This window comes from Perissodus microlepis, chromosome 7, assembly GCF_051167445.1.
Source record: "Perissodus microlepis isolate ML-2025 ecotype Zambia chromosome 7, ASM5116744v1, whole genome shotgun sequence".
NCBI lineage: Eukaryota > Metazoa > Chordata > Actinopteri > Cichliformes > Cichlidae > Perissodus > Perissodus microlepis.
In genome coordinates this window covers 4,187,496-4,211,203 of record NC_140467.1, presented here as the reverse complement: position 1 = coordinate 4,211,203, position 23,708 = coordinate 4,187,496, and the positions used below count along the sequence as shown (strand labels likewise).

General features: G+C 41.5%; 3 protein-coding genes across 3 annotated transcripts; 1 reads left to right on the top strand and 2 right to left on the bottom strand.

Annotated features, from left to right (window-relative positions):
- Positions 1–341: 341 nt before the first annotated feature.
- Positions 342–2,648, bottom strand: LOC146382323 (uncharacterized). The gene is made up of 3 exons (XM_084936735.1): positions 2,576–2,648; positions 2,297–2,424; positions 342–2,216 (listed from the first exon to the last, which is right to left on the bottom strand). The coding sequence occupies exons 1-3, from the start codon at positions 2,646–2,648 to the stop codon at positions 1,560–1,562; spliced, it is 858 nt and encodes a 285-aa protein (XP_084792861.1). The 3' UTR covers positions 342–1,559.
- Positions 2,649–8,474: 5,826 nt separating this feature from the next.
- On the top strand, positions 8,475–10,023 carry LOC146382322 (uncharacterized). Its single transcript, XM_084936734.1, has 4 exons — positions 8,475–8,609; positions 8,699–8,738; positions 9,219–9,363; positions 9,435–10,023. Exons 1-4 carry the CDS (start codon positions 8,475–8,477, stop codon positions 10,021–10,023), a joined length of 909 nt encoding a protein of 302 aa, XP_084792860.1.
- Positions 10,024–20,054: 10,031 nt separating this feature from the next.
- On the bottom strand, positions 20,055–23,171 carry etfbkmt (electron transfer flavoprotein subunit beta lysine methyltransferase). The gene is made up of 3 exons (XM_084932892.1): positions 22,614–23,171; positions 20,934–21,064; positions 20,055–20,435 (listed from the first exon to the last, which is right to left on the bottom strand). Exons 1-3 carry the CDS (start codon positions 22,907–22,909, stop codon positions 20,086–20,088), a joined length of 777 nt encoding a protein of 258 aa, XP_084789018.1. The 5' UTR covers positions 22,910–23,171; the 3' UTR covers positions 20,055–20,085.
- Positions 23,172–23,708: the final 537 nt, after the last annotated feature.

The window sequence follows — 23,708 nt, the reverse complement described above, 5'->3', positions numbered from 1 at the left end:
TATTATATACTCGATCGTAGTGATAAATTAACTCTATTTGAGTAAAATCCCACTGATTTTTAACACTGAATTGAGTTATTTGAAATTAACACTGGAGGTTCAAAGAACTCTGATGGGAGTTGATATTACTCTATACTGTGTGTTATTCATACACTAATCTCGAGTGAAAAATTAGCTCTCATAGAGTAAAATTTGTAATTAATTTTACACCAAGTAGTGTTACTAAAACTCTTCCTGTAGTGTTACCTTTACACTCAATTCACTGTTTTGCAGCATGAAAACCTGGTTTTTAATAATGCTTTTACATATAAAAAAAGTGAGCAAAAACCACAACTAGATAATACATTTAACAGCTTTATTTTTATGCCAGGCTCAAAATATAAAAACATCTCATGTAGTGTATAAAACACTTTAAAACAATGAATTTAGTTCGGCATAAAACGGCAATACGGAACGACATACTGGGAGGAATCTGAAATGCCATACTTCATTTGAAGAAGAAACACAGCTCATTGATGTTCAACACCTTCAGCACCATATTGGGATGCAGTCTGACCCTAAATGCATGATAATGGTCATCAAAATACAGGGTTTCCATCAGTTTTCCGCCGAGCAATACAATGTCATCTTTCACAACAATACTTTTGATCTTACAAAAAACGGACTCTCAGACACTACATCTGTACTGATGATAAAGTCATTGCGGCACTCTGTACCATGTGTTATTATCCACTTAGCTGAAAACAAACTGGTAGACAACACAGCTCCAAGCAATTTCTGGACCTTCTTCCAGCTCTCCAAGTGTCACCATCTTTCCTGGTCCTAAAGCTAATGTTTCCAGGCTAAAGGACTCCCAATGCTTTATTTTATTACTATTATATTTATTTTTACTTGTGGCGTACTGTGAAGGTATGCTCTGTAAGGCTGCATCTTTAGCCTGAGTATGAATCTCTGTTAAGAGATATATTCTAAAACACATCTTCAGCTGAGAATCAGAGAGGAGAAACACACAGTTTTCTTGCTAGCAAGGGCAGTCACCAGAGCTCACACACAAGAGTGAGGCTCAAAGACTAGCCATGAGAGACTGCCCTGGTCTTTATTTATACTTCAGTGAGCGTTTGTTCCTTACATTGGAATGTGGAGGTGTATATGTATGTGTGTGTGTGTGTCAGAGTGTGACCCCCATAAACGACTTCCCTTAACCTGCTGGTCTGGAAAATCCAACAGTTCATCTATATGTAAAAAAGGCACTTAGACTAAAACTAACATAGCTACGTTAATCCTACCGTAAAACAATAAGATAAGGTACGACCTTTCCCATGCTCCTAGGATGTGGGGGTGAATGCCAGAACACCCTGGAATGTACACAACGTTGTTACAGACCTCCTAGGATGAGACATTCTTTCAATATGCCACCAACTATATACTTCTAAACACAAATGATTACGTGCAGTATTCTACCATATGCAAACTTATATCATTAAAAGATTATACTGACTACTAAATACAATTTTCCATTGACAATCTCAAAAAAAACATACTCCATTGAGGAGACCAAACTATTTACAGTCTATTTCCAGGCTAAAGGACTCCCAATGCTTTATTTTATTACTATTATATTTATTTTTACTTGTGGTGTACTGTGAAGGTACGCTCTGTAAGGCTGCATCTTTAGCCTGAGTATGAATCTCAAAAAACACATACTCCATTGAGGAGACCAAACTATTCACAGTAGATTGGCTTAATCCAGCTGCCCTGAGCTGTGCAACAGCAGAGGCACACATATCCAAAGTGCTCTTATTTGACCTTTTCAACTTTTCAGATGTTGTGGGTGTTTCTTCTACATTAGTTGACATCACCTCCCCTGTAGTGCTAGCTTCTTTAACTGCCACATCAGGCAGTAGATTAACATTAGTGTCAGCCTGTTGGTCAAAATAGTTAAGGTGTTTGGTATTTAAATGTTTTCTAAAACCTGTGGTTTGGATGAACGTGTACATGTTATGAAGCATAGTGTTGTAAGATGTGCCAAACACAAAATGTGCTTTAAACAGTTCATCAAAAGCACCAAGTGAAGAGGTAGACTTGCATGGTATGGCATTCTTGTCAAGAATAATGAAGAACTGGTGGATGTCATTCTTTTTCACCCCAACAGCCAGGAGGTAGGGTTGAGTGCTGGTAGTGATGGCATCAAGGTGCTCTTGAATATTTGTGAAGAGACAAATACAGACAGGCAATAAGAATCAAGTGTTTCTTAAATTGGTCATTCATAACATAAAAATAGAAACGAAACACAAACCTTCTTGAAGACCACAAGACGCCTTTCTGCTTGAGAAGCTGACACCTTTCCTGGTCTCTTCCGACCCTGACCAGATGGTGGAATCAGATGTAATAGCAATAGAATTGCTGAGAGGTCACTGTCCCAGCCTGCAAAAAATTATTTGTTTTTAATAAAGTTGAATCATCATCATCAACAAAAACACATTTCAATGCATCTGCATTGACAAAATGTTTGAGTAGACCCAAAAGACAAAAAGGATAACTGTTCTGTGTGCTAATCAAAGAAACAACAGCTCACCAATGTCAGCATTTACGTCAGTGGCATCCTCAGGAAAGTCAGCTGCCAGGAAGAGTTCTTTCCACACCCCCATTGCCGAGCTTAAAAACTGGCACTTTTTGCATGTACGAGCACGCGCTCATGCACTCTCATGCACACGCGTTCACTCATCCGAAAAAGGGGCACTTCCGGGCCATGCGGTCCCACTGCGCACGCTCTGTCTTCTCCTAGCGGGGTGCGTTTTAATTAGGTTCATCAGCCATTGTGCGCATTTTGGCTTTTCATGGTAAATTTATACAAACGGGAATTACTTTGTCTTTTTACACTGACACTATAGAAAGACTTTTGCTGTCAGACAATCGAGCTGAAACGGCAAATTGTGTGTGTGTTTCTTTTATAAGCAGATTTTCTACGGTTAGTTAAGCGACTACCCAACCTTGCTGCATTGTTACATTGTTTCTAACAACTGAGCATTGTTGGCTGTTTCAGACTTTAAGACACCGTAAAAAAGTAACACCCCACCTTGACCTTTTGACCTTACCGGAAGTACTCTGGAAGTGTGTAATATGATCCATAAGCGCGACGAATTGCATCCAGTGAGGGGAGGGTACTCCGGAAGTGTGTATTGGATTCCATATGTGTGACTAATCACGTCCTGTGTGAAAAAATTGTTTTCTCCCTTAGAGGGAGGGGGGTCTGTGGAGGGAGGAGAATAAAAACGGGGAGGGCCAGCACTTTTCTATGCACAGACAACATGGAGCCTTTCATTCTGCAGCCCTGCGTTCCTCTGTACTTGGACGGGGAAGAGATCTGCTCTCCCATGGGAGGCAGCAGCAGCGGCGACTGGTCCTCATCGATGCTTAGTGACACCCCCGTCATCGTCTACAGTAACAGATCAGAAGCAACCGATGCTCCGCGGAAAGCAGGGAAAAATAAGAGCGTCTTCATGTTCCGCAGCCAGATACCGGCTCCGAGGAGCTTGCGGGGAGAATGGCCTCTACCTTTTGAGGGGTGTGGAAAGTGGGGCTACGTCTTCAAATACGACATATTTATGATTGAAGGCCTCAGCCTAGACCTTTTGACCCTACCAGAAATACTCCGGAAGTGTCTAGTCGTTTTCAGACGTGTGTAATATGTTCCATAAGCATGAGGGGAGGGGTATGGTTCCTGGGGGGATCAGAGATGGAGGGGTTCGTGAGGCATGGGGGTGACGCAGCAGATTTCTGTTGAGTCAGTGCTGTATAGAGAGACAGAGCGGCAGTTAGTTTTCCACAGACAAACTCATAGTTTGAATTCTGTTTAAATATTATGACAATGTGATCTTTCTTTCTCAGTAAAGAACTATGTCTTTTTTCAATAGCGGCTTTATTTTGCTTCCTTATATTACAGACGCAATAAAATAAAAAAACCTTTAAGATTATCTGACTAGTAATGGATTGCATATATATATATATATATATATATACACACACATATATACATACACACACATATACACACATATACATATACACACATACATACATAGTGCCGGGTGGAGGCAAGCGCTTGTAATGAAGAAGAACTTTCTGCTTTTTAGCCTACAGGCCGCCCACCTTGTATGTGTAAAAATAAATAAATAAATATCCCTTAGTGAGAAAAGTGTCACGCCCGTATTCAGAACTCTATCTTACTTAAACAATTAAATCACCCGGTCTTGTTTCACACACACACACACCCCGCGGGTCAAGGAGTCATCATCAAACCGCTCTAATCATTATCAGTATTTTCTCAATGCTTATAACCTATAGTGCGCCCGTATGTAAAAAATATTTCTTAGCGAAAAAAAAGGTGCAAAATATTATTATTAAAACACCCCGATGAGGTATGTTTTGTGCAGACCAAAGTAAAGACTTTACTCCATGTTTGAGCTACTTTTACAGCAGGTTTTTCTCATTAGACAGAAAATGACCTTGTACTACGCACCCTAAGGAGTCAACAACCAATATTATCATTTCTCATTGGTTGTAACCCTGCAAATTATTTCGTACAGCTCTCAACACCTTGTACGTGTAAAATAATCCTTAATGGGGAAAAAAAAAGCTCATATTCAAAACTCTATCCCAAATTTTTTTTATTAAAACGATTCTGCTCCCCTGTGGGAAAAAGTTTTTCGTTTTTTTTCCTTTTTTTTTTTTGAGCTACTAATAGACAGAAAACCCTAAAAGAAAACTGCTTTGTTTTGCACACATGAAGAAGGAGTCAGACAACAGATATTGTTTTTTCTTATTGCTTTTAACCCGGCAAATAATTTCATACAGGCCTCATCTCCCGTAAAATAACCCTTAGTGGGAAAAACGCTCATATTCAAATAAGTTTATTAAAGCACCCCCCTCTGTGGGAAAGAGTGCTTTTCTCAGAGTCAAGTTTACAACAGGAGGCGAGTTATGTCATGAGCAAGAACAAGCGCAGACAACTGTTGCCCATAAAGTAAAACAAATCGCCTCCTCTAAGTCGTATTTTACCGTCGGAGAATGTGGAAAACAGACAACCCTCACAAGAAGGCACCCAAAAAGGAAATTGGACACCCCAACTTTCTTTTCTGACCCCCCGACTGCACACACACACACACACACAAAAAAACGGAGAACCAAACTGTGAGAGAAAAAAAAAAAAAAAAAAAAAAGTGCAGTCGTTAAAAACACACACAATCTACCGTTTCAGTTTGAGTGTGTAAAAAGCACTATTTAAAATTTGATCCTGCATTTGCAAAAGTAACTCCTGTTTGTATAAATTCACACTGAAAAAACCAAAACGCACACCGCGGTTGATAAACACAGTGTCACGGGTAATGGGAAAATACGGACTCAGTCGCGGAGCTCTGGATGCGAAGTACACAGTGTGTTTATTTACAGTGCCCAAAAACAGTCTCAAAACACAAAGTGAAGTGCAAAGTCCAACAGTGATCTTCTCCAAACTCCCAGTGGTGCGCAGGTGAGTTTCCAAAGTGATTATCCGAGTGTGTGTTCTCCTCCGATAGCTTAATCCCGCGAGCTCCTTTTCTCCAACCTCCAGCTCCGCATCTCTTCCTCCTACAAACGAGCGAAAACAACAGGTGAGAAGGCTAGCCGGCTAAAGCTGCAAAAAACAATGCCCACCTGGCCTGTCGGGCGTTCAGGCGCTTAGCCGCTTGGAGGTAGGTGAGGTTCTTGTGGTCCGTCCACACGATAACAGGATGTTCGCTCCCCTCCAACCAGTGCCGCCACTCCTCCAGCGCCAACTTGATGGCAAGAAGCTCCCGGTCGCCCACGTCATAATTCCTTTCAGCCTGAGTGAGCCGACGGGAGAAAAAGGCACAGGGGTGTAATTTACCTTCCTTGCGCTGAGAGAGAACTGCCCCAACTCCCGAATCAGAAGCATCCACTTCCACCACGAACGGCAGGGCGAGGTCAGCCTGGGCCAGGATGGGGGCCGAGGCAAACAGGCTCTTGAGACGGTCGAATGCTTGCTGAGCTGCTGGAGACCACAGGTACGGCTGTTTGGGCGATGCGAGTTGTGTGAGAGGCAATGCTACCTTACTGAAGTCCCGGATGAAACGTCTGTAGAAGTTGCTGAATCCCAGAAAACTTTGCAACTTCTTCCGGGTGCCGGGCACAGGCCACTCCAACACAGCTTTGACCTTAGCCGGCTCCGCTCGCAACCGGCCCTGTTCAATGATGAAACCCAGAAAAGAGACAGTTGAGGCATGAAACTCACATTTTTCCTCTTTACAAAACAGCCGATTCTCCAGTAGGCGGCGCAACACCAGTCTCACATGCTTAACATGCTCAGCTCTGCATCTGGAGAAAATCAGAATGTCGTCAAGGTAAACAAACACAAAGTGGTTCAAAAAATCTTGTAGATCATCATTTACCAGGGCTTGGAAAACGGCAGGGGCGTTAGTGAGTCCGAACGGCACACTCGAAGTGGTCCAGATGGGTGTTGAAGGCCGTCTTCCACTCGTCCCCCTCGCGGATGCGGACCAGGTGATAAGCATTGCGGAGATCAAGTTTGGTGAAATGGGTGGCTCCTTGAAGGAGTTCAAAAGCTGAGGCGAGCAGAGGTAGAGGATATTTGTTTTTGATAGTGATTTTGTTCAGTCCCCGATAGTCAATGCAGGGGCGTAGGGTCTTATCTTTCTTTTCAACAAAAAAGAAGCCTGCGCCCAAGGGAGAGGTGGAGGGACGGATGATGCCTGCTGCCAGGGAGTAGGTAATGTAGCGCTCCATAGACTCGCGCTCAGGTTTCGAGATACTGTAGAGTCGGCTAGTCGGAGCAAATCAATCCCGCAGTCGTACGGACAATGGGGGGGCAGCGATTGGGCCCCGTCTTTGCTAAAGACTCGACCTAGATCATGATATTCAGCGGGCACGGTTGACAAGTCGGGGCGTGTCGGCGGCCCCGCAGGATTGTCTGACATGCAACCCGGCACTGCAGAGCGTAAACACTGCTCATGGCAACGGGTGCTCCACCCCACGACACATCCCTTGGCCCAATCAATCTGGATTGTGTCGCTGGAGCCAGGGGAATCCCAAAACTAAGGGTGTGTCAGGTGCCTTGAAGAGAAACAGGAACATCTGTTCAGTGTGATTGCCGTAGAGAGTGAGTGTAATTTCTTGAGTGCGGTGAGTGACAGCAGCTAAAGGCCTGCCATTAAGCGCTGACACTTGGAGCGCTGCAGGGAAAGGAACAACAGGCAAACCCATCTTGTGGGCCAAAGCCTCATCCAAAAAACTTTGTTCAGCTCCCGAGTCTATTAGTGCATCACAAGAATGGGTGCAGGAAAGAAACTGTAATTTAGCGGGGCAGCTGAGGTGGAGGAATGTATTCACCAGCGCACCCGTCAGTATCCCCACCTTTACTGACGGGCTGAGTCTTTTAGCCATGAGGGACAGGCGTCCGCGAAATGCCCCTTCTTCCCGCACACAAAACACTCACCCACCAGTTGTCTTCTGCTCCGGGTGAATTTAGTACGTCCCAGCTGCATGGGTTGCTCCTCGTCAGCAGGTGAGTCCGGTCCCTCCTCTCTCCACTCGAGAGACGGGAGTGGAGTCGGAACTCCTACGCCCCCTACTGACCGTCGCCCATCTCCAGTCCGCCTGCCAAACTCCCGTATATGGTCGTCTAGACTGATACACATGTTAACCAGGGCACTTAACAATTTAGGAAGCTCTTTAGTGGCCAACTCACGTTTGACATTCTCATTTAAGCTGTTTAGGAATGCTCCTCGGAGCGCCTTTTCCTCCCAGCCCGTCTCCTCGGCCAAGAGCCAAAAGTCCACGGAGAAGTCTGCCACGCTCCGCCGGCCCTGCTTTAAAGTAAACATGCGATGAGCAGCACTGTCAGGGTTAGATCCTTTGTCAAACACACACCGAAATTTGCTCAAAAAAAATCACTATATGAGATGGAGGGTTGGGCACTCAGGACTGCTTGAGTCCAGAGCAGTGCTCGTCCGGTCATGAGCTCCACCATGAGGGTGATCTTGGCAATATCAGAGGCATAAGCTCGAGTCTGCTGCCTAAAAATCAGAGAGCATTGAGTCAAAAATCCCCGGCTTTTGTCCAAATCTCCACTGAATTTTTCAGGTACAGGTAACGTGTGTTCTCGCTGTGGCGGAGGTGGAGATGGAGGAAGGGGACAGGCCGCTGCTACATTTAGAAGAAGCTCTACTGGTGGTTGTGGTTGTGTAGGGGGCTCTGGTGGTTGAACGAGTGCTCTAGGTGTAGCAAGCAACATACCTTTCAGTTCAGATACCACCCGTAGTAGCGCGGACTGCTCCTCGGCCACATGCTGCAGCATCTTTTCATGCCGTTCCAACCGTTCAGCTTGAAGCACGAGCTCGCGCTGGACGCGAGTTGAGTCCGCTGAGTCTATTGCTGGCTGGATTGTTCTGTCACGGGTAATGGGAAAATACGGACTCAGTCGCGGAGCTCTGGATGCGAAGTACACAGTGCGTTTATTTACAGTGCCCAAAAACAGTCTCAAAACACAAAGTGAAGTGCGAAGTCCAACAGTGATCTTCTCCAAACTCCCAGTGGTGCGCAGGTGAGTTTCCAAAGTGATTATCCGAGTGTGTGTTCTCCTCCGATAGCTTAATCCCGCGGGCTCCTTTTCTCCAACCTCCAGCTCCGTATCTCTTCCTCCTACAAACGAGCGAAAACAACAGGTGAGAAGGCTAGCCAGCTAAAGCTAAGTTGCAAGTCACAAAACACTCTTTACTACCGAGCTTCAAGTACAATCCAGCGTCGACTGCCATCTGGACACACCGTCAAATACCTCAGCCCACGACGAAGGATGATTAGTGACAGCTGGGTGGCAAATTAGGTGCAGGTGTGTCAGCCGCTGGGTGGAGGAGGAGAGAGAGAAACACACACACACACACACACACACATATACACACAGGCAGGTCGCCCCGGGAAGGACCGTCCGAACATGACACACAGATTAAATAATGCGTTGCACATCTGTGTTTTAAAGAAGGTCTGGAAGGTGGCATATTTTTGTTTTAATTATTTGAAAGTTTAACAAATAAACAAACCTCCTCCCCTCACCCCTCCTCAAACATTTTGTCAATGCAAATGCATTGAAATGTGTTTTTGTTGATGATGATGATTCAACTTTATTAAAAACAAATAATTTTTTGCAGGCTGGGACAGTGACCTCTCAGCAATTCTATTGCTATTACATCTGATTCCACCATCTGGTCAGGGTCGGAAGAGACCAGGAAAGGTGTCAGCTTCTCAAGCAGAAAGGCGTCTTGTGGTCTTCAAGAAGGTTTGTGTTTCGTTTCTATTTTTATGTTATGAATGACCAATTTAAGAAACACTTGATTCTTATTGCCTGTCTGTATTTGTCTTTTCACAAATATTCAAGAGCACCTTGATGCCATCACTACCAGCACTCAACCCTACCTCCTGGCTGTTGGGGTGAAAAAGAATGACATCCACCAGTTCTTCATTATTCTTGACAAGAATGCCATACCATGCAAGTCTACCTCTTCACTTGGTGCTTTTGATGAACTGTTTAAAGCACATTTTGTGTTTGGCACATCTTACAACACTATGCTTCACAACATGTACACGTTCATCCAAACCACAGGTTTTAGAAAACATTTAAATACCAAACACCTTAACTATTTTGACCAACAGGCTGACACTAATGTTAATCTACTGCCTGATGTGGCAGTTAAAGAAGTTAGCACTACAGGGGAGGTGATGTCAACTAATGTAGAAGAAACACCCACAACATCTGAAAAGTTGAAAAGGTCAAATAAGAGCACTTTGGATATGTGTGCCTCTGCTGTTGCACAGCTCAGGGCAGCTGGATTAAGCCAATCTACTGTGAATAGTTTGGTCTCCTCAATGGAGTATGTGTTTTTTGAGATTCATACTCAGGCTAAAGATGCAGCCTTACAGAGCGTACCTTCACAGTACACCACAAGTAAAAAATAAATATAATAGTAATAAAATAAAGCATTGGGAGTCCTTTAGCCTGGAAACATTAGCTTTAGGACCAGGAAAGATGGTGACACTTGGAGAGCTGGAAGAAGGTCCAGAAATTGCTTGGAGCTGTGTTGTCTACCAGTTTGTTTTCAGCTAAGTGGATAATAACACATGGTACAGAGTGCCGCAATGACTTTATCATCTGTACAGATGTAGTGTACATGGTCCCTCCATAGACACATTTTATAAACTCTTTTTAATAAACAATGTAATAATGATACTAAAATAATGACATCCAGTGAAACACACATCACTCAAACAAACCTTTTTCATATTTGATGGTTAGTACCCCAGTTGAGGAATCTGTTACTATATCCTCAAATACATCATCATCCAACTCAGTCCCTGAACTATCAAAAACTTTCACTCCTTTTGTTACGGCTGGCACACCAAACTGTGCAAATGCTGGAAACAAGCACACAAGTTTAAGTAAACAAAGAGATTACATGACATCTAATGTTTTGTAGCCTAAAATGAAGATCATTTCAAGATACTTTTTCAAAAGTGACTCAGATAAATAAAAACTAAATTATTAAGCGCCAGTAACATGCTTGATAAGTGGTAGATTAAAAGGAGTGACACTCACATTATACAGTTTTTCCACTAAACATACATTCATAGCTAAGATGATTTCAAAACGTAAATCATTTTCAATTAATCATAAAATGCAGTTTGAAGAGACTAAATAACAAAAATAACTTAAAGAACCTTGAACACCTTTTTTATACAATGTTGTTTTCTTACCAGCAATCAAAATTCCTTAAGGCTTGGCTCAGATACTCTAGCAAATTTCTGCACACCTCCCAGTTTTGCTTTAAGCAACATGCTTCCTGTGGACAGTAATTTCTTATAGTCAGTGCTCTTCTTTGAACTACTGTAAACAGAAAATGTGAAAATTAAAACAGTCCCATAAATACCAGTAAAACAGCCTTGCAGTGTTATTTCTTATACTGTATGTTACTTTTTTTCAGTGTAACAAGGTGTTTCAGCCCTTTGGCTGTAGTTTTTAAGCCCTGTACTAAATGAGTATTTCACCTACATGAAATATATTCCTCAATACAAAACTAAAATAATTACTAGTACTTTTACCATTTGTCTGATCTAACTTAGCACTAGAGAGTCAGTATTTTGTTCATCTTTAGTTTAACATACTGAACAGTCTGCTAACAAAAATGGAAAAAGGTAACTTGTGTCAATACCATCATTAGTTAACATCAAGTTAACTCACTACAAATACAAACACTGTCATCTTAAGTTCAAACTACAAAAAGAAAACATTACAAACTGAATCCTGGATATTTTGGATACTTTATCAAGCTTATACTGCCTGCTGGTTGTAATCACTGTAACTGTAAAATCGCTGAAGACAGCGGAATTGAAATAAGACAATAACCTTACTGAAAACGACCTCTATATCTAGGTATCCAAAAAGAAGTGAAAGATGTAACATTAGTGTAAAATTTTAATTAGTTAATGCTTGCCTTACATAATTTAAAATGTAACAATAACAAGCGAATTGACCACGCACCAAGGTTAGCCAAAATGCTAGTTAGCTAGCTAATGTTAATATGTAGCTCCCAACACATGGAGGGTTTAATTTAATGGAATTTCAAACATGCTAGAACACAACACAATCACCACTACACACTGAAATAAATTAACAAGCCTTACAGTCTTAGCCAACACTAATTAACAACCTTACGTTAGCATACAGGCAGTGTCACATTTGCTTCAGGTACGAAATGAAATATATAATAAACATGGACAAAAGGAATGTAACCTTATTTTAACACGCTACTTGTGTTTAAAATGTCAAATTGTTGGTTTAATAAGTGAATATGAACAACTTACCGTGCAACTGACGTGAAGAAAATGGCATCGTGAAAAATCGTCTTGGTTTGAAAAGGAGTCTGTGGTGGGAGGAGCTTTCTAGAGTAACATTGACACTGCGTCTTTTAACTCCAGGAATTATCACCCACACTGGGAGGCGTTTTGCTCCAGCTGTTGTTATAATGACTCTATTAGAGTAAATATACTTTAACACTGCTGATTTAACACTGGGAAATTTACTTTGTGGGTTGTGCGAAATCTCAGAAATAAACCCTAGACAAAGTTAATCTGTGAACTAAGGTGTAGGTCTATTAGGTTATGTTGTGGTGATCCTCGGGTTGGGGAATGGTGTTCATACTGGAGTGCAAAATTAAAACCAAGATGGACAAGAAAAGTTCAAAGCCCTCAGGTCCTCAGTTTAGAAAAAAGAGAAAAGAAGAGGAGGAGAAACAAGAAAAAGATACAGGTAAGCAGATGTGTCATTGGATGATGGCAGGTCATCCTGAAACAATCAGAATCAGAATACTTTATTAATAACCCCTAAGGAAATTATGTGGGTTACATCTGCTCCAAGAAGAAATGATAAAAGTAGTAACAGTAACAGACTAAACTCCAAACAATACATTATGTTACAGATTTTAATATTTAGTGTTACAAGATAAATATATATTCTTGCATATATGCATAATATGTGGAGCAATGTGTATTTCATCAGTCAGTTAAACCTTTGCCGTATAATGTGGAGAGCAGGGAAATTATTTTACTGCTATTGTTAATAATTATCATTACCATTGCATTAATAATATAATCTACAGCATTGATATTGCATTCAGATGTTTAAACAGTGTGTGTCTTTCAGAAAGACTAAAGCCACAGGCTGACAGGAAATTGAATTGCAGGTTTGCAGAGCGTGCTTTTGCAGAACTGAAACCGAGAGCAGAGTCTAAGTGCAGGTTATTCTGAGGAGCTGGTTAGACGAGGCTATTTGAATAACCAGGTTGTTCATTGTTATCTTTTATTTCATTTATATCTTTTATTAAGCTGTTAGAAGAGGTTCTTGATTATAACATTTATTCAACATAGTACATATAGTTTCAGTTAGGTTGTTACACATAAGGATGAGCCTCTGTTCTGGTGAAAGGTCAGAAGTGCAACGGGTGAATTGAGAGAGCATGTAAGGTCGACACATACACATACACACACACACATACACAGTAGATAGACGCATTTATAGGTGAGAGGTTAGTCATGTCTGCTTGTAACTGCGAAATTGTCTCTGCAAAAAGAGGAACAGTGTCTTGCAGGATGAGTGTCTTGTGACGAGAACTGGAAGTCAAAAGGTTGACAGGAGACATCTGCTATGAAGATAGAAGACAATGTTCTTTTTAAACTGTGTTAAAAGTCATTGTGGTTTTGATGTGACCTATGTATGAAGTGTATCTGTGACGCATGAGGGGGCGTCAGTAAATTCAAACCCTGATGGTATAAAAATCTGTTTATGTTTTGAGTAGTCGGAGATCAGCGCTGTCTGCGAACAGGCACTGGTCTTCCCACGCGTGTATTTCATTAAAATCAATTGTTTGACCAAGTTCTGGACCAATGGTTGTTTGTACTCTCCTTCCTCAATATTTGAACCTTAACAATATACAATATTACAAGATAACAGAGTCTGAGTAGAAGCAACAGGATGACTGCAGTAGTAGCTGACATTAACACATTATCTGGAAGTTACAAAGAGCAGTCGACCTACATTTGCTCACTTTTTCAAGACTGTGTTTAAATAAGCATGGTCAGAAGGTTACATCATGGGCGTAAATGTCTAATTTTACGCTTTAACGACTTCTTTGAAATGCTCTTTTTTGGAATTATACCACAGTCTAGCTAGAATCTGGAACCAAGCAAAGCAACGCCAGTCTTTAAGGTCCCAATTTAAAGTTGCCTCCTCCAAGCTCCACCCCCCCTCTCAGGATGAACATAAACATTCTTTGCACAGATGTTCGGTCGTCTCCTCCTTCTTGACTTCTTCTTGAACTGCAGTGTGAGTAAAACAAGGCTGTGTTCCTCATCTCACGGTAATTTTCTTTTAGGGCTGTGTCCTTGTTTTTCTGTCTATTGAGCATTTCTGCTAATGAGAAAACCAGCTTCCCTCTTGTAAAAGTCCCTCTAAAAATGAAAAAAAGAAGAAGAAGAAACAACCCAAAACTCTTTCCCTCACTTAACCTCAGTCTAAGAGGGGCTTTTTGGGGTTTCTTTTTGGCTCTCAGCGAAGGCGGTCGCACTTTTCTCCTCTCCTCTCCCTTATCTTCCCTGCTTAGCTCTTCATGTCCTTGTCTTGTCTCGTGTTTTTTTTACTTTTCCCTGGAACATTCTCTCACAGTCTGTTCTCTAAAACCTAAAAGAGGAATTATGGATTGGATCAACTGGTCCCTAAATGCAATTGACACCCCTTTCTCAACGAGAAGTTTGGGCTTGGATGAGCAGGGAACAGGGTTCTTGGTGATCGGAGCTGGCTTGGCCCTGACTTATCGAAGAATTAAGAAAGCGGAACCGGCTGTTCAAACCCCCACAAGGCTGCCCGCTGGGATTGGAACGATGGGAAGAGGCGTGAGTTTCTCAAAATGGGCTCATTGAGTCGGCACGGATAAGATCTTGGAGAGGCTACGGCTGCTGTGAATGCTCAGAATAAGATCTCTGATTGCAGACTGGATACATCTCGGAAGGGCTAGCTCGGAATAACATCTCTGGGCGCAAATTGGATGACATCTAGGGGAGGCACACTGCCGTGAGTTCTCAGAAATCGGCTCCTTGAGCACAAGAAATGACAACATCACAGAGCGCAAGTATGGCAAAGCTCGCGGCTCTCCAGCGGGAGATTGAGAGACCAGTGTTGGACTGTAGAACTGCTTTGAAATTCATATGAGCTGTTCGCACTAAAGTAAAAACCACCATCACTTATGCGGATACCCCTTTGGCGCCAGCTGCGGTGGCCTCAAGGCTGGAGCTGAACAACAACACCCTGATAACGACTGTGTTTAGTCTGTTCCTTCCCATTCCATGCAAGGCCACCTGGGTTGGCTGGTAGACTGTTTACTTAGCCTGGCAGGGCGAAGGACACTGTCTCAGCTGAACTATGGACACGCACACACATACATATACACTGATATGCACACACTCATCCCCCCTCCCTTTCCAAACGCCTTCGACGCTTGTTTCCTGCGGGGGAACACGGCGGGTCTGTGTGCCGCGCTGGAATGGTAGCGCTGTGCAGGGCGGCTGCTGTGTTTGCTTCAGATTACTCCTCACCCCCCACCCAATCCTGTGGCTTGTCATGTCTTTCACAATGTTGTGCTGTGGACATTTATGTGCTTTTTGTGCAGAGGAGTTTTTTTGTTTCCTGTTCTCATGCTGTCCTACCATGGAAGCACAGCATGAGTAGAGGTCTCTTTTTTTCCTCTTGTACTTTCCCATTGTAGTGTACATTTCGGTATTTTTCTGTAACGCTACCGATCTCCGACTTGTATCCCCATGTAATGTCTGTGTTGTGTGTGTAAGGTCGGGGGGGGGGGGATCCCATTTCACTGCAGGGCAACCTGCATGTGGCGAATAAAGCTTTGATTGATTGATTGATTGATTGATTGGCTGCACAAAAACCAAAATACCTCATCCGGGGTGAAATTGTTTTAATAAAATTATTTGGGACGATAAATAGGACCGAGTTCTGAATATATGTGTTAGGTTTTGTATTGTTGATTGCCATTTATGCTTAGAAATATTTAACCATATATGCTTAGAGGTCGTACCTTGTCTTATTGTTTTATGGTAGGATAAACGTATCTATATCTGTTTTAGGCTAAGTGCCTTTTGTTTAGATGAACTGCTGGACTTCCAGACCAGCAGGTTTAGGGAAGTCATTTATGGGGTCACACTCTGACCCCACACACACACACACACACACACACAGGCAAGGTACTCTTTGTGTGTATGTAGACGTCATATGTTAATGAACCTATGCATATTCATGTAACCTCAATAAAAGAGCAGTGTTATGGGGGAGCGGACGAGAGCAACTGGGGTCAAGCGAAGGAACGGCGTTTGTCCGGTTCTCTCCCGTGCACGAGAAACATGAAGAACTTTGCCTACTTCGTGTCTTGCTTGCTGTGTAATTATATTGTCTTCAACGTTCCAGCGAATAGGTTCAAGCTACAAACCTATCAATATGTGTGGTGCTTTTTTACTGAGGGTTAGCGTTATATTATTTTACAAGTACAAGGAGTTTAGTCGGCGGTGTGTGTATGTATGAAAAAGGAATTCTTTGCACGGACATCAATACTTTGCTAGGTTACTAGCATTAGGAAATACAACATCTTAAACATTAGCTGAACAATGAGGAAAAATCATGCTCACGGTCACTCAGATAATCTTAAAGGTTTAAATCTCATGTGATGACAAAGTTCAGTTTATTGTGTCTGTAGTACGGTTATTATAAGAAAGTAAAATAAATCTAAATCCACTATTGTGAAAAGAAAGAAATAGCCCTCAGTTTCAGTCTTTACCAAAAAGTGGTTACATTTGTTGGTGAAAATGGTTATCAAGATCTCTACATGACTACTCACCATCTTTGTCATACTAATAATTGCGACTGAAAACCTAAAACGGTAAATGGCCTGTATTTACATAGCGCTTTTCTAGTCCCTAAGGACCCCAAAGCGCTTTACACATCCAGTCATCCACCCATTCACACACTGGTGATGGCAGCTACATTGTAGCCACAGCTGCCCTGGGGCGCGCTGACAGAGGCGAGGCTGCCGGACACTGGCGCCACCGGGCCCTCTGACCACCACCAGTAGGCAACGGCTGAAGTGTCTTGCCCAAGGACACAACGACCGAGACTGTACAAGCCGGGGCTCGAACCGGCAACCTTCCCATTACAAGGCAAACTCCCAACTCTCGAGCCACGATCGCCCTGTGTACTGTGTAAACTGTGTACTAAACAGAATTCAACCCATGAGTTCAACTCTTGTCTGTACAAAACCCCCCAAAACAAAACAGGCAGGCGAAAACTAACTGTTGTGATCATTCTGTCTCTCTATACAGCCATATGCGCTCTGATCTCCTTTGACTCATCAGAAATCAGCTGTGTTACCTCTGAACTTTCCTCCACAATGCCCTCCCAGGTACAACTCCCCCAAAAACATTTCCTCACACACCTGGATGCAATTTGTCACGCTTCTCACTTCCGGAGCACTTCCGGAAAGATCAAAAGGTCAAAGAGAAAGTACAGGACACAAGGTCAAAGGTCATCATCCATCAAACTCGCATTCTTGAGTGACACAAGCCATATACCAATCACTAACAACATAATGTATTTTCAAACACCATGTTGTAATTGTGTTTAGTTTTTGAATGCATTCCCAGACAGCTTATTTACAAGAGGTTTAGTTCATACAATGGATAAAATGTCTTCTTTTCAATACTTTATAAATATAAAACTCATAAGATTGATTTCATGCACATTGTGAAACAAGACTAAATCTCTGTATCACAACGGTTTCTATGAAAACATGTTGTTTTGTGGGGATAATATGACAAATCTTATGTGGTCCCTTTTAATGATCTATGGTAATTAATAAAGAGGAAGGAAGAAGAGGAAGCTTGAACAGGGGTTTTGTCCATTTTCATGAGAAGTAACAGCATAGACATCTTTTAACGAGAAAACATGTTTTTTTTTCATCACAAAGATTGTGATGTGAAGCATCAGCTGTAGGTTAAAGTGTCACTTCCCTTAAAGCTGCTGGGAGAAAGAAGTGAAGACACACGTTTTAACAGAAGGCTTAAAACACCAAAAAAACTCCAATATCAGTTTTTTTCTTAAATGTAAAGAATATAAACTGTTAAGACAATGAGTTTTACTTCTTACTGTCCATGTTATGTTGTAGTATCCATTTATATTGTAGGCTTCTTTGCTTTGTGGACTATAAAAAAATTGTATTCACGAAATAAACTAGACTTTTACGGTCTGCATCTTTACTGTTTTTTTCTGCTTTTGTTCACTCCTAGTTTGACAAAAAAAAAACCCAAAAACCCCAAAACAAAACACCACAGACACCCACTAACAACAAACACAAAACCCACTAACTATTAGCTGTTTTTTTTCCCTAAACACAGGAGCAAATAATTGTGATGTACTTGTAAGGAAAGTGAACCCGTAACTAATTGAAAGCAGGCCACAGCTGAGTCAGGGCTGATAGAAATAAGACCATGCGGTGTCCAGAGTGCCTATACATGCAGTGGGATATTCCAACACATTTGAAAGACTCATTTTGTACCTCAGGAGGCAACCCCATATAAAGGAGGCAGATAAGTCACATGGTTCAGTCGTTGCTCCAAGTAAAACCTATTGAAATCAGCGATTCTGAGAGTCACATTGTGGATATGTTTATTGCTGGACAACACGGCTAACAGCCTCACACACTCTTTAGACTTTAGAAGTTTTTTGTGTAATGGTTTAGTCTCTCACACTGTTAGATTTGTATTGTTCATTGTCATTTATGCTTAGAAATATTTACTCATATATGCTTAGAAGTATATAATCATTTGTAGATTGAAAGAATGTCTCATCCTAGGAGGTCTGTAACAACTCTGTGTAGCATGAAGAGGGGGGTGCGTTCACTCCTCTACAGAGTGTTCTGGCATAGATCACACACGTCCTAGGAGAGGTCGTATCTTCTCTTGCTCAAATATGGTATAGCAAAAACACGTATATCTGTGGGAGTGTAAGAGCCTTTTGTTTAGATGGACCGCTAGACTCCTGGCACCAGCTTTAGGGAGCCTTCATGGGGTCACACTCTGGCCACACACACACACACACACACACACTTACACAACGCACAGGCAAGGTACTCTTTGTGTGTATGTAGACGTCATATGTTAATGAACCCATGTATATTCATGTAACCTCAATAAAAGAGCAGTGTTATGGGGGAGCGGACGAGAGCGACTGGGGTCAAGCGAAGGAATGGCGCTTGTCGTGGTTCTCTCCCTCATGCATGAGTAACATAAAGGTGTTCAGTGCTTTTGCTGTGTAGTTAAATTGTCTCCTTCCAGCGGTGGGCCTGTGCTAGACAGACCCAACACACACCTTACCCTTTTCTCCCACACTACCACAACAGTGTGATTCTCAAAGTGCGGCTCAATAAACAAACAAAGACTCTAAAGTCAGAACAGAAAGATACAGTTGGAAGAATGGAGATTAATGTTTGTGTTTTTATGATGTGTAGTAAACTATCCCCTCTTCTATGTCTTGTTGTGTTGTGTGTACCTTAGAAGTCAAACTATACATTAACCATAGTTATAAAAAACATTTTGAATTTCATTCAGAGATGTCAAATCTACGAGCCTTTACTGGCACAGCCTCACACGCTAAGATTTTTGATGTTTTTGTGTATAATGGTTTAGCCACAAACATAATTCCCACTTCTGGATAAAGATCACTGTATCTTCATGCTTCTTATGAAATTAAGCGTGGCACATCTTTATTAAGTTAGTATTTACTAATGCCTACATAATAATAGTAATAATAATGCACACTATGTACTCTGTGACATTAAGGTTCAAGAGTTTGGTAGCAAGTTGTTGTTTTTTTCTCTTTTTTTATTTTTTGTCTTTTGCCATCTTTTGTTCACCACCCAGTGTTTAAATTATAATAATAATTTTAAGCCAAACTTTCCAGGTTGTATGAATGGCCCAGAATGTTTCTAAATTTTGTGACTCAAAAGTGAACGATGTGAAATACATTTAAGACATGAGTTATTAAACAGTTGAAAAAGATTTATACAGGTCAAATATTTCAAGAATCATATTTCTCAGTGTTTCTTGTTGATTTACCAATATAGTCATGAGAGTTCTCTACAAATGTTTGTGAATAGCACTAATATGCAGTGTGTAACTTACATGCATTTAAAAATTGTGATCAAGTTAACAATACACTAAAATTATGAATAACTTTAAGCTTGTATTCCCTTCCACTTCTGTTTCTTCTTTTTAATGAAGACTTTTCACGACCCAGAGTAAACAGTAACGGCGTAGAAGTCACAAAACATCTTCACATTTCAATTCAGGGGAGTATTTTTGATACAATAATTAGGCAGAGATTAATTCATCACAGATGCTACGATTTATTTGTTACAGTTCAGGACGGTAGCACCAAACAGTGCTGAAAGTTAGACCATAGTTCTCCTCTCTAACAGACTCAGGCAGCTCAAACTGGGCTAGCTGATGCAACAGCTGTCGGATGCTGTGACTCTCAAATTGGGCTCTGCCGGGATTTCCGATAAGTACTTTAGTGCCATGAACTCTGACACAGCTGTCCAACCAGCTGTGAAGGTGAGTGGCGAGGGCCTCATCGTAGAACATGTCACCTAAGAGGATCAGGCTGAAGGCGTCGGGTTCTGAACCAATCATGTTTGTCGTTAGACAAACAGGTGGCTCCAGCCCGTTCAGCTCACAGTTCATTTGGGTCGCAACAGCTGCAACTGTAACACAAACCAGTAGATTTAAGGCTTCTACTGCAAGATATGGTAAAATACTATAACAGCTTCAATAGTACTTAAAAATAACTATTTTGTTAATGTTATCCTCCTTTTTGGCATCATCTATTAGCCTTTTTTTTTTTACTTTAAATGCCAGTAGTAGTGCAAATGTATCACCACCAATAATTCTAAACAACACACAGGAAAAAGTATTAATTTCTTTCAGATTATGCAAAAAGCTACGGCAAAAATGCAAAACTGGACATAAATCATAATTTAAAATAATCTAGAGTCAGAATGACTTTTGAAATTGGTCATACATGTGGATGTCTAGAGGGATAAATTGTATGTCCTTGCAAAGCGTAAATAACGCACATGTGAACCATTTTAACAACAAACCTACTTTCTCATAATTCCTGCTTTTTTATTTAACAGTTCAGAAACATTCAGCAACAATAACAGATTATGTGAACACATAAATAAATACACACAAATGCGTACCAGTGTCAACGTCATTAGCTACTACGTGAGCAGCACCACGCAGTGTTGCAGCAATGGCTGAGGCTCCACAGCCGCTCCCCAGATCCAGGACTGTCTGATTCCGGCACACCTCAGGGTTATCTAAGATATACCTTTAATAGGAAGTCATTAAAGAAAAACAAACGATTTGTTATCAGAAATTGCTGGACATCAAAAACTACACTAGCTAGCGCTTTATTAGGTGCACCTTCTTTGTAGTCTATATTGTGATGACAGTATCATAAATTTGCTGTAGATTTGTCAGCTGCAAACACATGACGTGTGTGGGAATAAAGAAAATATTTTACTGCTACACATAGCTTTCATCATTATCATTGCATTAAAACGTTCATTAAAAGCTACTGGCATTAGATTAAAACTTATATTAAAGGTGCGGCTATAATCATTTTATACACACATTGCAGGTTGTGCTCATGAAAGAGTTGATGCTCAGTCTATTTAAAGGTCTTAAGCTTCGTTTGGCGCGATGTCCCGACAATCCATGGTGTAAGTGATGGATCGTCGGGCCAGGCCAAAGGCCTGGAATTTATTTTGCTTCTAACTGCATTTGAGTTTGCCTAGTAACAGGTGACAGAAGAAGAGTCGAGACAGTTGCAAACCCTCAGAGACCATCTGGAGGGTGAAACAAATTGCCATGTATGGAAGAATGTGATAGAAAGAGGAACTTCTTTGTCTGTCTTTAGCTTTTTAAATTGACCATTTACTGTAACTGATGCATGTCATATTCTTGTTAATGCATGAAGGGGCGGAACCCTGATGTCTTAAAAGCATTCTGAAGTGTATTTTTGGGTGAAGATCTATGCTGATGTGTTGCAGTGTACATCTTCCCACGCGTGTGTTCAATAAAATCATTGTTTCACTGCACTCTTCTGGGCCAGTGTTGGTTTGTTCTTATCCTCAATATTTAGAATTCGGGACACGTGTCACATCCCAAAGATACTCCACTGGATTAACGCTGTGACTGTGCAGGCCATTTGAGTGCACTGAATGTTCAAGAAGCCAGTTTGAGATGATTTGTGACATGGTGGGTATAAAGGACGGACAGTAACAATACTCATCTGACAGGAGTGCCACCTGGTGTGGTCTTCTGCCGCTGAGTGTTCAGCAATGCTCTTCTGCATATGCCAGAAAGTTTATTCTGTTCTGTTAGAAATAAAATTTTTAATAAAGTTTCTTTTTAACATGAATTTCAATGTATGGTTATAATAGAGTTGGTACACTCGTTATTAGAAAATTGCAAGTATTTAACGCCATGGTGTGAAGGGTTGGGCGTTGAAGGTAGAGTGGTACACACTAACACTAATACAGATCACAATCAGAGAGAACCTGCCTTAGGAATGGATGGCGGTTATGGTAGGATGGTGTTTCTGTGCTGGTGATGGCACAGAAACTGTAAGGTGTTGGGTTAAAGCTGACACCAACGTAGAGGAAAACATATAGATATAAAACATGTCAGGTAACAACTGTAGAGGTATGCGGAAAGCCCATGAAGCTTGGTTTGAACTTCAGCAGGTCGTCTTCTTGACCACGTTTACATGCCGAGTTGCAGCCATGTGAATGAATTATTAGATAGCTGTGTTAACGAGCAGTTTAAGACGTGTACCTAATAAAGTGACCGGTTAGCTATGGTTGTCATCTTACCTCGACAGTGCCTGTCCCCCTGGCCAGTATATAGCCCAGTAGGGGTCATCAAAGGGCCATAACTCCGGTCTCTCTCGCCAGAATCTGCACCGGGGGGTGAATAACCTCAGCCTGATCTCAGGAGTCAGGCTCTGCTCTCCTGTTATCTCCGTGTTTTCTATAATAAACTTCCTGATGTGCTCAGCAGATGGGTAGACATTTGAGAGGTATCTGTGTCCTTGTGTCTGCGTAAACACTTTGTAAATAAGTTTACCATGGCGGCTGCATTGCAGGGGCATTAAAAGCGCTGCTGACATTATAACAAAGCAGAGATAAAAGCAGCTAGACTAACGTTAGCGGGGCTTTCAGTCCCATTAGCCTCATAACTGCATTTTTGGAGAGTCTTTTACTATTTCTCGTTGAAGCTAACAGTTGTAGCCTGTTACTTGTAAAGCGTGACTCTTCAAAACCTCACAATGGTGCAACAATCAAGTTAACAAGGTTAAAACAAAACAGATAACACGATCCTTGCTGCTTCCCACACGAATGCAAAACAAGGTCGGACGAAGTTTCCTTCGACCGTCTGGAAACAACACACAGACTCTCGGTTCCGCTCAAAACAATTCCTACCAGTGGTTTATATGCAGTATTAATGTAATTTTAGCTAATGATAGGCGTGCATTTATTATCTGTTTATGGTATATATAGTGTTTCTCTCTCTCAGTCAGTGTAATTGGGTTTGTGGACACGCTATTCCAAGTAATACATACCTCCCCTGTCAGAGCATATTAAAGTACAAAAGTGCAACTTGACCAAATTAATTTTAAAACAGTAAAACATAATTAGAACATATATATGGGTGGGGAAACCGTGATTGTCTTGAACAATTATAGGTTTCTGCTCATTATTAATGTTTCCTTTTTTTAATTGAATTAGAAATTGAACAGATTCCTGTTGGTCTATGTAACTCAACTCCACTGATCCTATTTTACCTACTGGTAAAAAGCCTATTTTTACCAGTTTATACAGCTCATGTGGGACAGTTTTGCAGTTTTTCATTCACCTGATGCATGCATATTATGTCTCTCTGTCCATCTTAGACAGACATATCACAGC